General features: G+C 40.4%; 1 protein-coding gene across 5 annotated transcripts in view; it reads left to right on the top strand.

The window, feature by feature from the left end:
* LOC111575536 (protocadherin-15-like) overlaps window positions 1-16,768 on the top strand; it is a 207,642-nt gene that overhangs the window by 159,633 nt on the left and 31,241 nt on the right. For all 5 annotated transcript variants that reach the window (XM_035953017.2, XM_055018618.1, XM_055018616.1 and 2 more), the window contains 2 exons: window positions 1,483-1,623; window positions 2,858-2,970. In XM_035953017.2, coding sequence (XP_035808910.2) covers window positions 1,483-1,623; window positions 2,858-2,970 — 254 coding nt within the window. The remainder of the gene's footprint in view (window positions 1-1,482; window positions 1,624-2,857; window positions 2,971-16,768) is intronic.

Below are 16,768 nucleotides of genomic sequence, written 5' to 3'. Positions count from 1 at the left end.
ATATATGGCTTTCAAAAGGCGTCTAATGATTCAAGTGAGAACTAGAGGCTGGCTGCTGTTACTGTGTGTGGATTTTCTTTAAAACAGGGTTTTTCGTCCTTCATTGTCTAAAAAAGTCTCGTCCACACTCACAAAAGTACAGTTGCAGCACTGTCAGGACCATGCCAATCACAAGCCTGAAAAAAAAGCTATTACTGCAGTAGGCTACCAACAATACCGGAGTTATTCCTCAATATACTTTATATATAAACATGTAAAAGCCCTATTTGCAAGTTAAGCTGCAGCAATATTTTTTTCACTTTTCACATTGCAAGAAAAATGCCTTATGTAAACAAAGGAGACACGCACATGCTGATGTATTCCTGTCGACCCGTAAACACTGCAACTAGATTTTCTGAATATTTTTAACCTGAAACAAACAAAGGTTCATTTTTATTTATTTATTTTTGTGAAATCAAACTGTGAATGGACAAAAGGCCAACATGCATAGAAAAGTCTGTGTTTTTAAAATACTCGTACATGCAGACAAGACCTGAGTCGTATGTCTGTGTGGTTAGCCCCGAGCAAAACTCTTTTACCACTTTAAGCTGCTGTATGGGATTTTTTTCTGGGAAGTGTTTCTTATGAATGATCCTGATCTGCCATCTTTTCCATTACATTTTGGAAAACAACTTGAGACGCTTTTAGTGATTAGATTATTTTTTTTCCTGAAATCCCCTAAGTGAATTCACTCAGATAGTTTTGCAACCTCTTCTAGTCGCATTTGTGGTCGTAAGCCTCCCCAGAGATCCACTGCCACTTCAGGACTTACCTCTCCCTCCCTCGCTCTAGCCCCAGGTTTTACCCAGTCCCTGGGGAGCAAAATCAGTTCAGGCAAGGGAGCACAGCTCCAAAAAGCTTATTAAAAATCAGACTGAATTTGAGGTCCAAAGGGATGAAACTGGAGTAAGATAAGCCATCGAGATGATTAGTAATCAGGGACCGTGATTAATCTTAATCAAAGGGTCACATTAAAGTCCAGGCTGCCACTAATGAATGCAAGTGTATTACGCTGGAGACTAGAGGAATGAATTTAATGGAGAAGTTTTTTTCTCTCAAATGAAAGGAATGCGTTTGAATCAATGAATAACATCGAGTTTATTTAAGGGTGTCTGATGAGGGACCGACTAATGGGGGCTATGACAAGCTAAGAATTGTTAAAATCAATGTGAGTACAACAAGAAACATTAGGATAATTTTTGAGATCATAGAGAGAAGAGGAACATTTTCTTCCATAAACCACTTCAGCTGTATGAGTTCAAAAATGTAGGATATAATCAAACAATATCCCTAAACCCTTATAACTCGATTGCATTTTGCAGGACCTGATTACTCTGACACTCCCTGTCATCTTTTTCCATTAAATTTAAATGCGTTAAAGGTGGTCTCTAGATATTGTTGTTGGACTGATGTGGTTTGTGCTCTCTCTCCTCCTTCTTGCAGGGTACTCCAGCCAGTTTCGTCCGCTACAGAGTGGACATGGACAGGTCGCCTTACAGTGGGAGCATCTTTGATGTGGAGGAGGAGAGTGGAAGAGTCATCACGAAGGTCAACCTCAATGAAGAGCCCAGTGTCACCTTTAAGGTGAGCCACGGTGATTACAGTTGTGATAAGCTGCTTCTGCTTGTTGTGTCAGTGTGTCGCTTCCCAGGTATTTATGTTCCTCAGTCAGTGAAAGGTTACACGGTTATATTTGCCAGAAAATGGTCTGATGTTTAAAGGAGCTCTCCAAGCTGCAGAGTTATAGCAGTGACACATAGCTGTAGTGAACAGTGTTGGTTTAAATGTCAGCTGAGTTATAGTGAGAAGGTTATAATTTCTACGCTGTACACTTATATGATTATTATTGGGTAATAGCTAGTGGTTAGGTGGAGTGGGTCAATGTCTTTGACAAAAAGATAAATGTTTAGGTTTTTAAAGAAAAGCATCTGTACAAAAGTCTAAATATCTACAGTGATTTTATATGCAGAGTTCATAATGATGGTGATGGCAGGAAAGCTGCATTGGTAAGTATAGTGTATAATGATTACAGTCAGAGTCATTCTGAAAATCATTTTCATAAATGCAAGAGCCAGCAGGATGTGTTTTACGCAAAATAACTCTACCATCTTCTCATATTTTATGTTAATTGACCTGCGTGTCTTGTTTTAGTGTGATGCATTGTAAGGTGCCGTAAATATCAGTGGGTCAGAAATGTGAACATACTGACTCGTTGAAATCAAAGAACATTTGTGGAGCGTTCGCAACATGACTTTCCTCGGTGTGTCATTGCTTCTTATGTATCTCTGAGCAGCGCTAGTGAGCTTTCTTATAGATTAAAGAAATACTCTTCCAGTCACTTCCATATGACACTTTTACTCATTAAAGATGTGCTTGTTTAGGTGTGTGTATGGTTGTAAACACTGAAGCACGTGCTGCAGGATATTATGTCCTCATGTCTTGTTACACTCTGCATTTGTCTCGCCTGTGTTTCTTTTTCTCTCCTTTCTTTTCCTTACTGTGTTTCTTCAAACATTTCTCAGAGTGTCTCCCCCTCTCTGGTATCCTACCTCTACTTCCCCAAGTCCCATTCTCCACAGTCTATGAATGTAGATCAATACATTCATATTTGCTCTCTGGGAGCTTTGCAGGCTGCTCTCCAGATTCTATTTTGCCAGCCTGTCTTTATTGGGATGCTGAACATGTCTACAGAAAAATGTCTGGCAACGTCAAAAAAGGAATTGTTTGTGTCTTAACTAGTAGTATGGTTAAAATATGCGCTAATGTTGTGCATGCATTTGTATTTCGGTGCTTACATGTGTTCTCTTGCCCATCGCAGTTGTTTTTGATTGCCTTTGATGACGGGGAGCCAGTGAAGACCAACAGTACTTTGGTGGAGATCACAGTTCTTCAGCCTTCTCGCATCCCAATCTTCACCCAGGAGGAGTACAAGTAAGTCAGTTTGACACTCTGTTGATGCACCTGCCTCCATCTATAACTCCACGCACCAAAGAGCACCTCAGGCTGTTGTGCCAGACAGGGAGAGTTGATGGGGAAAAAAAGGCTGGAGAAAGTGGACAAGAACACCTCGACACACATTTACATCAGCGGTCACATCTTCCACTCAGATTCTCGTAATGCTTGGATTAATATTTAATCGCTTGGTAAAATATATGTTCTACTTAGATCTGCTGCAGATGGCTGCGAAGTCACTATACCTCATTTATTTTGCGATAACGATAGCTATCCGTGTGCTATTGTGGCTTTGTTCTCAATACTCGGCAAATTGGCACTAGTTCCGATACTGTCTTCATCTTTGTTTTGCTCTCTTTTTCTGTGCATGGCTGAGTTTTATGTATAAACATATATTAGAGCTTCAGAGTAGATGCTGCATATCATCGCTGCTGTTAACCACATTTGTTTCTTTCTGAGGGGAAAAACTGGGCTTCCTGCTGAGTTTATCAAGAGTCTTTTGACAAGATTAACTGTTTATGCTGTGAAACTGGCTGAGAGAGATGCGGGTTGAGGGAACGTAATCTAACCCACTGGCTGCTTTACATGCGATATATAACTGTACTGGGCCCATTGCTGGGTGGAGTTAGTCTGGACTGATGGTACTGTGTCTGTGTAGAGGCGAAGAAGTCATTTATAATTTAAAAGACGGATATGGATTATTAACATACCAGCTGAAACTGCTTTAAAAGTCTTATGTAATGACGAAATGCTGGCATTGCTATTATGTTGTGCAGCAGCAGGTATTTGTCTGCAATGTTTGGAAGAACCTCACCAGACTGTGGAGCTTTAAGGTCTGATGGCAAAGTTATCTGGCACAACGCAGTGTTTAGCAGCTTAAAATAAAGCTTGTTTTAAGTGGATTGATTTACTAGCTTGTATGTCAGAGTGGGAAGTCTTGGCACACTGTCTTCTGTAGCAGAATTTGCTTTGCCTTTTTGCATAAGACGGGGCATGTACATCCTACCCAACCTGTCAAAGCGTCACTCGAGGTGTTTGTGCGCAGGTTTGTCTTTCTGCCCGTCTCACTGACTTTTGTTAATCTGCGCTTGGCTCAGTGAATGTATTTCCACATACAGATAACTGTGTGTGCATCGAATAAATGCCTTTATGATGGTTTATAATCTGGCATTTTGTGTGTGCGCTCACGTTCTTCTGTTGCTCAGCTTGATTCAATGATTGATACTCAGGCGCAGCAGCATTGCCGCTGAAAGGCCATTGATTTGAATGAGTGGTCTGCCTGAAACACTCACAGAAGGTCGGGCCTACAGGCGCAGACCTCTGCAGGGTGTCACACTGACAATGCTAACCATACACAGCGGCGGACCTGCTGTAAATGATGAGCCATGAACACATTAGCCAGGTGCTTGAGCCTCTCCTGCTGGACAAGGTTCTCTCCAGTGGTGAGAATCCAATCTGCTCGAGCTGTGAAGAACTGTCTCCTCGTTGCTCGCCTCTCTATCTCTCCACATTGTCCTCTCCCCAAGGAACTTTCTGAACACAAATCACTTTCTAAACGTCCACAGAAGATCTCGTCTGTCTCTGTGAAGGCAGTTAGTTATAGCAGCAATCAGGTAAGCTATGCCTACAGCTCCAGAGCACACAATTAAAACAACTCTGCAGGGCTTTGGCTGACTTAATGATTTTTTCTCCTGCTTTATGGTTGGTCCCCTCCATCTGTCAGAGGGAAATGAGGGGCTCCCAGTCATTGTTGGGTAAAATAAATGGCTTGTACCGTAGTTGCTACTGTAGCAGCGTGTTGCCTCTTGCTCTTCAGAAGGTTGGAAGGAAGCACTTTTCATTGTTTCTGTGGAAGTAAAAATAATACGGTAAGAATATCAGGATTGTGTGGACCACGCTCTCTAAAAATATTTTCTATCTCAGGATTAAGTTATGTTTTTGACATTAATACCAAAGCAAACGATACATACATGGAACAATGTGATTGTTTTTAGTGCTGAACCTGCAAAGAATCATCACCCACTATGGCAGGTTTACAAAGCTTTAAGCCTCTTAGCTCACTGTTTCAATTCTCTAAAGCACAAGACTGTGAGTGAGTCGAACCATCCTAATCAACTCACCACATACAGAAAAACTGCAATCAAGTGTAAGGAGGAAAAAAAATACGTTCTACTCAGATGTTAGTGAAATTATTAGAAAAAATATATATCTATGTCATTATTTTTCATTTCTATGTCATGTCTTACTTTTAGTATATAGTAATTAGTATTTATGTTCATTATTTTTTTTCAAATACTTTACAAACTGCACCCTTCAAAGTAACAACAAATTAACAACTGTAGTCTGTTCCAGCCGACCCAGTTGATCAGAGCTACAGTATATGTTCAGCCGGGTGATAAGCGATTGGCTCTGTAATCCCCTCGTGCCTGAATCCTTTGGGGATGGATTTTCTGGTGGTTGTTTTTCCAGAGTTGTCTGCTTTATTTGGATACATGCATCATCTGCTGCAGCTACGTATACTGAATTGTGCTTTTTTTTTCTCAAATGCATTTTCTTTTCACCTTGTTACGCTTCCGTCTCTGTCAGCATCAGTAGCTATTTTTTGTTGTTGTTGTTGTTGTTTGTTTCTGCCCTCTCGTTCACATGTTCCCAGCTGATGTCATCAGATGATGCTGCTGCTTTGCCAGAAGATAACAATAAATTAAAGTTTTGATGTAAATACAAGATAATTGTTATATGCAATGAGATGAAATTGCAAATATTACATATAATTAATCATAACAACTGCCGAATTTCTAATACAAAAAATGGAGATTAAATTATAGCCAATGTTCATGAGCAATGTTTGTAATTTTGTCAGATTATTTGGAGCTCAACCATTAAACTACAGCAAATACTCTTTTACATGGAACTCACAGGAACAAACCTTTAGGGAAGTCTTTAGTGCTTGCACTTGGGGAAGGGAATGAATATTTATTCCCCCTGTGTGTGTGTGAGCAGAGGCGAGGGCTAAGCTGCAATCTGACTTGGTCCCACTCTGTGAATCCCCTCCTCTTGTACTGAGGCTACTTCTCTGGCCTGATGCTGCAAACCTGCGATCTGAGCAGTTTTCCGTACCGCTTTTCTCCCCTACAGCACTCCCCCTGCTAAATCTACTCTAAATCTCACGAGATGTTGCCTCACCGCTTCTGAGTGTGTCATTTTGCTCTCCTGCACCTCATTCTACTCCTTTCACCTGCAACCACGCCGAGCTACCACAACACCTGAGCTGTTTCCTCTCAGCTTGCATCTACCTGTCAGTTTCTGTCTATATATAAAGTTCTAGCTTGATTGTGCACTGTAATTAGTTATGTACTGTATGACTTTTTGTTTTTTGTTTTTTTTTTTGAGACCAAGTGCCTCATAAACCCATGTAGGTCTGTGTCCATCTTTCAACTGTATTTTCATGTTATGTATTTTTATGTGGTCTACTACATAACAGTTTGTATGTTTCTGCATCCAAGTAAAGTGGATTTTCTTAATACCCATAAAGGTTTACTTATTCTATTTATTTTGTTGTATATGTGTGAATACACACTGACAGTCAAAAGTTTGGACCCACCTTCTCACTCAAGGCTTTTTATTTATTTGTATAATTTACTACTTTGTAGATTAATACTGAAGATTAACACTTTTTTGTTTACAATGTAATTCCATATGGATTCTTTTATAGTTTTGATGTCTTCTTTTGAAGACATCAAAACTATAAAACTTTTGACTGGTAGTGTACTCTGCAGCACATTTCAGCTGTTGGCCTCTGTACCGGTTGAAGAGAATTTCATTTTGAAGTGAAATGTCATGACATCCCTTTACAGCAGCTCACTGTAGTCACAGACAGCAGATGTTGTGCCAAACCTCAAACCTCTCGTATTAATATGCAGTCTGGCAACCCTGAGGAAAGCACTGGAGTCCATTATTGTGTGATGCTCTTACTTATACTGTTAGCATAGTAAACAGTGTCAACAGCAAGTATTATTAAAGTCAACAATGTGGGGTCCATACCTGTGATTGTTCCCTCTCTAATTATCCAGTTAGAGCTAAACTTTTTGTGTACACATCTGGTTTGTAGCTGCATGTGTACGACCATGTAAAAATATGTTTTTTCTTGCTTTTAGTATATACTCAGCCTCTTCTTAAAGGAGCCTTTGTATGAAATAGAGATACAGCCACTCAGCCTTGAGGCACAGCTTTTTCCTGTTTCTCCATTAGACATTGTTACTTTGGCCATTAATGTGAATGTCAGTGGTAATAGCTCAAACTGTGGGATATTATAGAGCATGTGTCTTTTCTTGATGTTTATAGACCATAGAGTCTCTATGCCTGCATAAATTTCCTATGGATGTCCACTGGCCATAGATTTAATGTTCTCAGCAGTCAGACTCCCAAATGGCTACACCATACCTGAAGTGGACAGATGTCCTGTAGTTTGGAATACCAGCCCCACTGGACTCCACTGCTATTAGCCGCAAGAAGGAAAAGCGATAAATTACTCATCAAATAAAAAGAAAAAATGTATTCCACAAAGGCATTTCTGCTCATTTTCGAGGGATTTTAAAGGAAGACAACAACTGAACTCCATGGCTTTCTTCAACTTTTCTTGACATCAGGAGGAAAATAGCAGTAATCATTTTTAGAGGAAACCAAGCCATCTGTATCACATTTCCACTTCAGACAAGGCTGTAATTCTCACATAATTAGGCAGAAGACATGCTTTCAGAGCATACGTCTCTTTAATTGGCAGCCTTCGCGCAACTGTTGTTCTGCCAGACGAGTATACAAGTGACAGAGCTGCTCACAGCCTACTCATCCATAGCCGTTGCCAGGTATTTAAAGGGTTAGCTGTGAGCCCTACAGCGTGCTCTCCCACACACTGGCATCATGCCTCACTTCAAACCTACATTTAAAAAAGCAACCTCAGTCCTCTCCATTTCCACTGATCCATCTATCTGCTATTCTTTCCTCCTCTGAATCATAGCTGTAAGGTGTGGAGCTCTTTCGTGCATCTGAAGGGCATGATTGATTTTCAGCCACAGGTTTGAATCTGCTGACCTGAGCCTTAAAACTGTAAACACCAGAAATGCACTGACCTTTCACTTGTCTCTGCTAAATAGGCAGGCATCACTTGGCTGTCAAACAGACACCAAGTCACACTCGCTGCACACATCTCAAATATCAAATAAAGGTTGATTGAGAGAGCAGGTGAAGATGATTCAGTGCTATTGAAGCGTTACATTCACACAAAAAATTATAGAGAGCTTAAAAACCGATGGATGGTGCTGAGTATTTATGTGCATGCATGTGGATTTTTTAAGTGTTTGGTCAACTGTTTCCAGCTGAAGGGTCAGCTGTCAGATTATCCAACGTTACTGAGCGTGATGGTGATGCAGAACATTAAAAATGAAAGAGATCTGATCAACAAACAGAGGAAATATGAGGAACACATGTAAAAGATGAGTGATTTTTAACCATATTTAAATTTTGTAAGACAAATCAAAGTCAATGAATACAATATGCAAAATATAGCAGCTTTCTATGAACTGAGGATGACCTACAGGAATGTGTAATTAATATACTGAAGAGTTAACATGAAACGTGAATAATTTTTCCATTTAACCCACACAGAATTCATATGTGATATTGCATATGAGGTTATGACTAATAATGACATCTACTTCTTAGCGGCAAGTCAGCGCTCTAGGCTCTTCCTTTTGCTGAAGGAATGTCACATCAGGGCAACAAGTAGATCTTAACACGTAACAAATGTTTTAACATGTTTGGAACAACATGTCACAGTTGTCTTTTTATCGTAATCTTTGAGTTGGAGAAGCACAGTTCAAGCTAATGTCATGTTCATGTCATATCCAGCTGTTTCTTTTATCATGAGTTTCCACCCTAAACATGAACAGAATTCACATCCATATCTAAGTGATGATTAGCCAACCACCGGGAAATCTTTTTCCAGAAGTTACAATCTATCTGACATGCCTGAAAACAAACAAAAAAACATAGAAAAATGCCTCACATTGAAGACTTTTGTTCAGTGTAATTACATGGAAATGTTACATATATGGTGTTTATTGTTAAAACACAGCATTTAACACACTGATATGTCTACCTCAGACATGTGACTGGCATTCCCAGGGTTAATGCATTATATAGTAACACATTATTGTAATGTTTAAATCTGGACGATGGACGCAAATGAGCCTCACCACAATATTCTTTTGCCAAGTAGTCTTTATTCCATTTTTTTTCCAACTTTGCCACTGACATTGTTAAAATACTTTACTGGAGAGCATAAACAAAAGATTTTGTATATGTTTTCCTTATTTGGATAGGAATTTGTGCTGGTATCTAAGGTTTGAAATTATATTGTTCACTCGTAATTATGTGATAATATGTAAAAGTAATGCCACGGGGAGTGTAATAAATTACATTCTACAGGGAGCAATTAGGTAAAAAAAAATAAATGCTTTGTGTTTTTTATCAATGAGTAATGTGCAAACCATTACTTTTTTGGAGTAATTGCCTGAACACTGGTGTCTGGGCCCTCACTGACCAAATTCAACAAAAGGTCTTTACAGTTTGTCCTGGCCAGTCCAACACACTGCTTCTGTGTTTTCCTGCATTCCTTCTGCATTCTGCTAGTTTGAGAGGTACTAATGTCTTTCTGTGGGTGAAGCCTCCAGGTGTTGGTGTGGTAGAATAGATAATTTGGACAAGAGCCGTAATTTGACAGTAAAACATGCAGGATGGCAGCGGTACCTACATGGCACGGTGTGATATCATATTGCAAGCCTCAATAGCTGGCCCAGTTTGGACAACGCACTCATCCGCCAGCGTCCAAACATTCACTGGCCAAGTCGCCTCTTGTGTGCTAAATGACCCAGTGGATGATATGTGAAGTGATGTCCTGTGGGCTGACATGGCTAAGCTGGCACACAGTATCCAGCTGCACAGTTTATGCTACTTCTTCACCTTTGCAAATATTTCCCATCTTGCCCTCCAGAAGACATTTATGATTGCATAAAAATGCAGAAAAAATTACCTTTACATGATCATGTGCATGTTAGTTTCAAGCAAACGCTTGCTTACGCATCACATCATGTCAGAGGTGTTGCATTTCTGAGATGTTTCTTAACACCAGAGTATTTTTTGGTTAAATCCTCTTAGCAAGTGTGAGTCAGCAGCTCATAAACATTGTGTGCTAATATCTGCTAGTGATGAATTTGGTTTACAACTGGGAGAGCTTTTGCTGGAGGAGGTGGTTAATTGTTAATTTGTACACAGATTTAGGAATATGGGGAAAGACTCGATTGGTATGAGAGAAACGTTTAGTAATACGTTTGAAATGAACGAGCTTAATGATAATGTTGCGTTCGGAGGCTGCAGGGCATTCGTACTTTGCATAATCTGTGCGATAGTGGGAAGCTGGAAGGACAAATTTGCAACTAATGTATAAATTCCAAAACGAATTTTAGATTTTTTTCAAATAGAATTTAGTAGAGATTGATTTTGAAATCACCACATCCCCTTCATTAACAAGACCATTGCCTTGCCTGCGTGCTCCGACAATTGGAAAATATTTTGAAATGCATTGCAAAATTAAATTGATTAAAAAGCAATTTATTGCCGCAGTATTAAAGGTTTCAGGCACTTCAGATGTTAAGATTCTAAACCATCATGTTGTGCCACCAGGAAGGTGTCTGATTGGTTCTAAATACAATGTATACTACATTTTAAATTAGTGATGGTGGCCTTTCTTACTTTCTTTTATCTTTCTTTTATTACAGAAAGTTATGCAGATGTAGTTTTCGCATCAAAATCAATTTAGGAACCTCAAAGTTAATATAAGAGGTGACAATTTACTGCTATACTGATAATTGTTATATAATAAAGATGTCATGATTTCAGTTCTAAGCATGCAATCAGCATCTTCTGGTTTGTTTTCTTGTTTGTTTAGGCAGCTGTTCCCAGCAAACGAGCTTACATAATCCAAATGTACCTCACCTGTGGAAATGCTGAAGTGTAGAGAGACTTTTTTCCTGAGTCTACGTTCTGCCCTCTAGCACTCAGAAAGTGCTTTGTTGCTTTAACGGACTGTGTGACTTTATTAGCTCAATTAGCCGACACTTATGAGAAGGTCACTGCAATAAATGGTAAAAGTGCAGGGCGGCAAAAGATAATTCAGGAGAAGAAAAGGGCTCAGCAGCAGGGTTGGAAATTGTGAGTACAGGATTTTAGTTTGTTGTGCCACAATGTTGTTAATGTAAATATGTGCTTGCATTTTCATCCGCTGCCTTTACCATCTGCTGTGTTTTTGTTCCTGCAAGGTTTATGGTGAAATTGTGATTCCACCTGAAGCAGAAAAAATATATATCTATTTCCCCTCATCTCCAGTGGTATCTGGCTGTGCAGCTAGCTTTGGTTTTATGTGCTGAGTTTTGAGTTAAGACACTGTATCTGCCTTTAAATTTCTGCTGCTCAACGGCAGTGTGCCTCTCCAGAAACAATGTCCTTGTTGCTCTGGATAATGTGAAGACACCACTGTGGGCAGATTTCTTTGCAGCTATCTTTTGCTGGCTGACTCACATATACAAGACTTGTCCGGCACTCTCACAATGTATGTGCTCATAGCAAACACATATGCATCGTATAAGATCCTTTTCATATATAATACCAGAATGCAGCAATGCAGTTGGCAATGTTCTATTCACGTGGGCAGCAGAGAGTTCCGAAAGAATATGGTTGCTCCCGTATTTTATATTTATTGTGTACTTTCTGGTTGGCAACATTACTGCTGCTGTGCCGCTATGGCCCAGTTAAATGTTGCATTCTTGCTGTATTTTTTTAAATATACTTTCTTATTTATATTCCACAATATCAGTTGCATGTTGTATTCTCTAAGTAGAGACTTCACTCTTGCCAAATGAAATACCTTTAGCAATACGTTGGCTATCAGACACAGCACTGCTTTCTACAACCTTTTGAATATATCTTAAGGATCTCGCAATAGCTCCTTTTATCTCAGTTTCTCCTTTACCTTTCTCCACGCCACTTTCCTTTCCCTCTTCAGTCTTGCCAAACATAACCTGTAATCTTCAAAACTCAACCTTCGATCGATAGCACACTGCAGCACACACTCTAAAATAATATTACATTAAATGACGGAGGAGGTCGACCTTTCATCTCAACATGTTTGCAAAAAGGAAAGAAAACATTTAACGGAGGCCCAGATTACATTTAATAGACATGATGCAGTATTTACAGATGGTACAAATACAGCATCTGGAGGATGTCATCATTAAATGCAATAGTGAAGTATTCTGCCAGTCATTTTGAATACCTCTGCTAATGAAATTTGACGTCCTGTAATAAGATTCAATGTTAAAAGGCTATTTCCTGTGTAAATCATGCTGTGTGACTGAGCTGACTTTGCCTTGGCTGTCAGGATCGCTTAGAACTGTGGTCTTAATAGAGCGCACGAGCTCTGGATTCACAGCAGTGTTTTTCCTTTTTTTGTCTGCTTGTGTTCAGGGAGGAGCTGAAATGCATCCCCTATGTGTAATTTAGCTGGAGTCAGTGGAGTCTCTGTTTGTCACTCTCAGCATTTGCTTCCAGACAGGAGCAAACAAGTTAACACCAGGGTGACACAACAGCTAACTAACAAACTCTCGAGCACGTAGCCGCCTCTACAGTCACCGAATTACACTGATTCATAATTGCTGAACAAAATGCAGAGCGTAAAAAACCTGCCATGAATAGTGAGGCACAAATGTGCTCCCACACATTGCCAAGTATGTATTTATGGGCATTCACGCGCTGTTTATTATCAAGTTTCCTTGTGAGCACACTACAGTTGAAATGGCTCATGTCTGGACTTGCTGTTGCTGGAGACCTTTATGCAGCGCTGCATCTGAATATCCAGCAGAAGAGCCGAGCAGACTTGAGCAGAGACTTGCACTCAGCGAGGTCACTCTTCCCGTCTCTCCCAGCGTGTCCATCGCCTCTTGTTCTCTCGGCGATGCAATGCATGAAAGGAAGAGGGGAGGCGAGGTAGAAAGATAGTAGACACAATAACAGCTGCCCCTGTGGCGCACAACAAGGTTTATACGCCTCTGCCTTGTCTCGTAAGCATCACTCCGCCATTGGCCCCAGGGCGGAGTGCTCGCTGACACCTGTGTGCCGCCTCCGCTTCTCAGTGGCATGTCATTCACCCTCTCTCATGTTGACACCGGGACTCTCTGCTGCTGCCTGTAGACATGTCAGCATCTCCCTTTTCTCCCTCCCTCTCCTTCTCCCTCTCTCCGGCTAGGATTCTTTTTTTTTCTTATCTGAATATGAAAGGAATGAAAAGTGACTTTGGCCCCGCTCAGTAGCGCATGATATTGCATTATGCACAATTGGCTCTTTGAATTCTCCTACTGCTCGACCCTTGAAGACACGACTTATTTACCTTCTGTGATGTCTACAAGTCTCAGTGTGTCAGCCAGTTCATAAGTCCTGCCGCTTAATTATCAGATATTATTAGTGTTTTTGCTCGAGTTGTTTATTCCGCTGTGACCTTTCACACGCCTTCAATCCATATTTCAGTCTCATTGTCCATTGGTCTGCCCTCCATCTATCTGCCTATCAGTGCCTACTCTATCTACTCACCTTCCTGTCATACTTCCTGTCGACATGCGGATACACCTTTACGCTAATCTGCACTCTTCAGACACCTTCACACCCTCCCTTGGCATTTCTCAGCAGCTTACAACCCTCAGGCACAGCCACTTTGTAGGGAAGTGATAACATGTCAGCTCTGCCTCTTCCTGGCAATCACACCATGCAGCTCGGTGCTAGCTCCACGCCGTCTTTCATAACCCACTCACACTCCAAGAAAACCTATGAATAGGTCAGCACAGGTTATCCCGACCAGCTCCAGACTGGAGTTTTACCAAAGAAGGAACCGCCAAAAGCCGCACAAAAATGTCTGAGTGGTACAAATCTGTCACATACAGATAGTCTACCTTTCTCCAAGAGGAAAACACTTGATTGACTTAAGAACTGTAATGCCTTAAGCAGAATGGATTTTCAGTATATTACAGAGATCTGCTTGAGTAAAAAATAACGTAATGCAAAATTTATCTTCTTTGCTATATCAGTTTAATGAACAAAATGTTTATTTCCTTTCTAATTTAATTACTCATTTATCCACTACATGCCTTGTGTTTTGACTCTGACAGTAGGTCTTGAAGCTCCTTTGTGAGAAGTTTTTGCTTTTCAACATTTTTTGTGAATGAACTCTATGCATTAAAGCACCAATGGAGTCACCTCATTTAGCAGTTCAGAGGAAAACATCATCCTAATGATCAAGTTTGAGCGGTTTGAAGATTCGGTAAATCCAACTTGGAACGGAATCACAGAGAAAATAGTGAAAGAGGTTTAGGATGACAAAATGAAAATGGGCTTGCACTGCCTTTTGCTAGATGAATTTGGAGCTTCAATGGCTTATACTGCAATTTATGTGTGGTCTGCGGGGGATTTTCAAAGCGAGTGTGTCACTTGCATTGGAGGGTCTCTCTGCCTATTAAACTCACCCTGGTGTGTTTATTGCTTGCTTCCACCTCACCTTCACTCAGGTTCCATATTGAGACCCAAATTGGTTATTTTCTGGCAGCAGAAAACTGCAAAGAATGTGTTGAGCTGAAAACCAAGTTTTAGGTCTCATGAATGCTACGCAAGGCTGATACTCGGTGAGTTCAATTGATTAATTAAGCTATATAAAGAGAATACTAATGGGAGAGACTGCAAGGTGAATTTATTGTGTTTCTGTTCCATATATTGGCCAAGCAAAGAAAGAAGGCTGATGAAATTGCACAACGTTGTCCATAAGATCTGCTGTAATACATTAAAAATAATAAAAAAATATTTAAAGTGGTATAAAAAGGCTTTAAAGCTGGTGTGCAGTAGCCTATACAGCAGGCACTAAACCTTTTGACCATTAGTATGTAGTGAATAGTCACACTCCAGTTGAGAGCAGCCTTCATCATACAAAGAGTTTCTATGTGGAATTTACCTTCAACCAAGGCTGCTTAACAGTAAGAGAGTTGGGAAAACAGTCACATCTGACCAATGACAGCCCTATTTCCAGGGTGCTAATTTGCAGGACAGACATTAGATTGCTGAAAAGTGTATTAGAAGTGAAAACACATACATTCAGAAACAAACCGTCGTGTTACCCTTGGTCCCAATGAAAGGCACATTTCTGTGGCTGATTTAGAGTCACATTTTGGACTGAGCCGCACCTTACTATGCAGAGATTGTTCAAGGGCCTGCCTCTGTGTTTTTGTCAGCCTGTTCCTGAGCCAAACAGGTAATCTACTGATGTGAAGGCCACATTAATAAATTGGTTCCCATCACTGTGGAGCGTGGTGTGGCTTCACGCTCTTGGATGCTGCAGAGACGGCAATTACACAGTGACAGCTCAATTGTGCATCTAGAGAGAAATAGAACAGAAATCATTTAGCATTATGCAAATAGAACATTATTCACTGTGTCAATAAGGGCACTGTATTTTTTTGTGAAAGCATTTTGTGAGGCAGTTCAGCCATTTCACTGCAAGGTACAATCCACAGTATTATCTCTTTAGATGGTATGCTATATCATCCTCTGTACAAGAGGATGGCTCCTATTTTCCAGATTTATTCTCAATCTGAGATGTCCTTGGGGATTGTTTGTCTCTGGAGACAGTAACCATAGCCACCAAGATGGATAGACGGGTCTTTTTTGTCCTTTGTGAACATACTGTTGGCACCTTTGTTTGCCTCTAAAACTTTGAAAGAGGAAAACAGATACTCTAGAGTGACTCTTGTACCTTCGAGCTGTCTGAAAAGTTTCTGAGTGAGTTGTTTTACTCCAGTGAGCAGCAAAGACAGTGTCATTTATTGTTTCAGAACCTATGTATCCAGTACAGCAGATACACTTTTCTGTTTCTGTGTGAATGAAGTTCCTGTTGCTCTTCATCTTCACTCTGATAAACTGCCTCAATCTTCCTTGTGGAACCTCGCACAATTGCAATCCTGTAAGGGAGAGTTGCTCGGTGGAATTTCATTAAACCCTGACGAGAAACCAAGACTGACTTCTTTTGTAGCTGAAGGTGCTGCAATTAAGAGGTCAGCAAAGGCTAGAAAAATTACAGCACTGGATGATAATATCAAAACTGTTACAAACATGGACTGGAGGCGTCTGATCGCCTCCAGTCTATGTTCATAACTCAGAATAGCTTCTACTCCCCAAAAATACCCTGTAACATTGACATTAACTGTATAACAGACTCTGACAGTCACAGATTATGGTGTGTGAATATTACTCCCACAACACTGTCACAGATTTCTTACTGCTGCAGTGAATAATAGTCAAACTTTAAATGAAAACTGCAATAGAGGCACGCCGCCATGCATGCACAAACACATAAGCGCTCCTCGTATACCCGAGATGAGAGAATAAGCGAGAAAAGCAGTCGCAGTATCACAAGAGGGTGTCACAGTGAGACGACATTATCAGCTTAAATCATCCCTCACCGACGCACTACCAAGACAGGGCTCCCTGCTATTTATGGCTGCTGTAATTTCTGTAAAGAGTGGTGACAATCATATCTGCTGGATATGATTACACACTTGTATGCCTGATAGTCAAGCATGTCCATTAAGTGTTTTAAAGTGTAAGTTATCAGGGGAAAAACATTTAAATGTTT

This window comes from Amphiprion ocellaris, chromosome 16, assembly GCF_022539595.1.
Source record: "Amphiprion ocellaris isolate individual 3 ecotype Okinawa chromosome 16, ASM2253959v1, whole genome shotgun sequence".
NCBI classification, from domain to species: domain Eukaryota; kingdom Metazoa; phylum Chordata; class Actinopteri; family Pomacentridae; genus Amphiprion; species Amphiprion ocellaris.
This window is presented reverse-complemented; position numbering and strand designations above follow the sequence as displayed.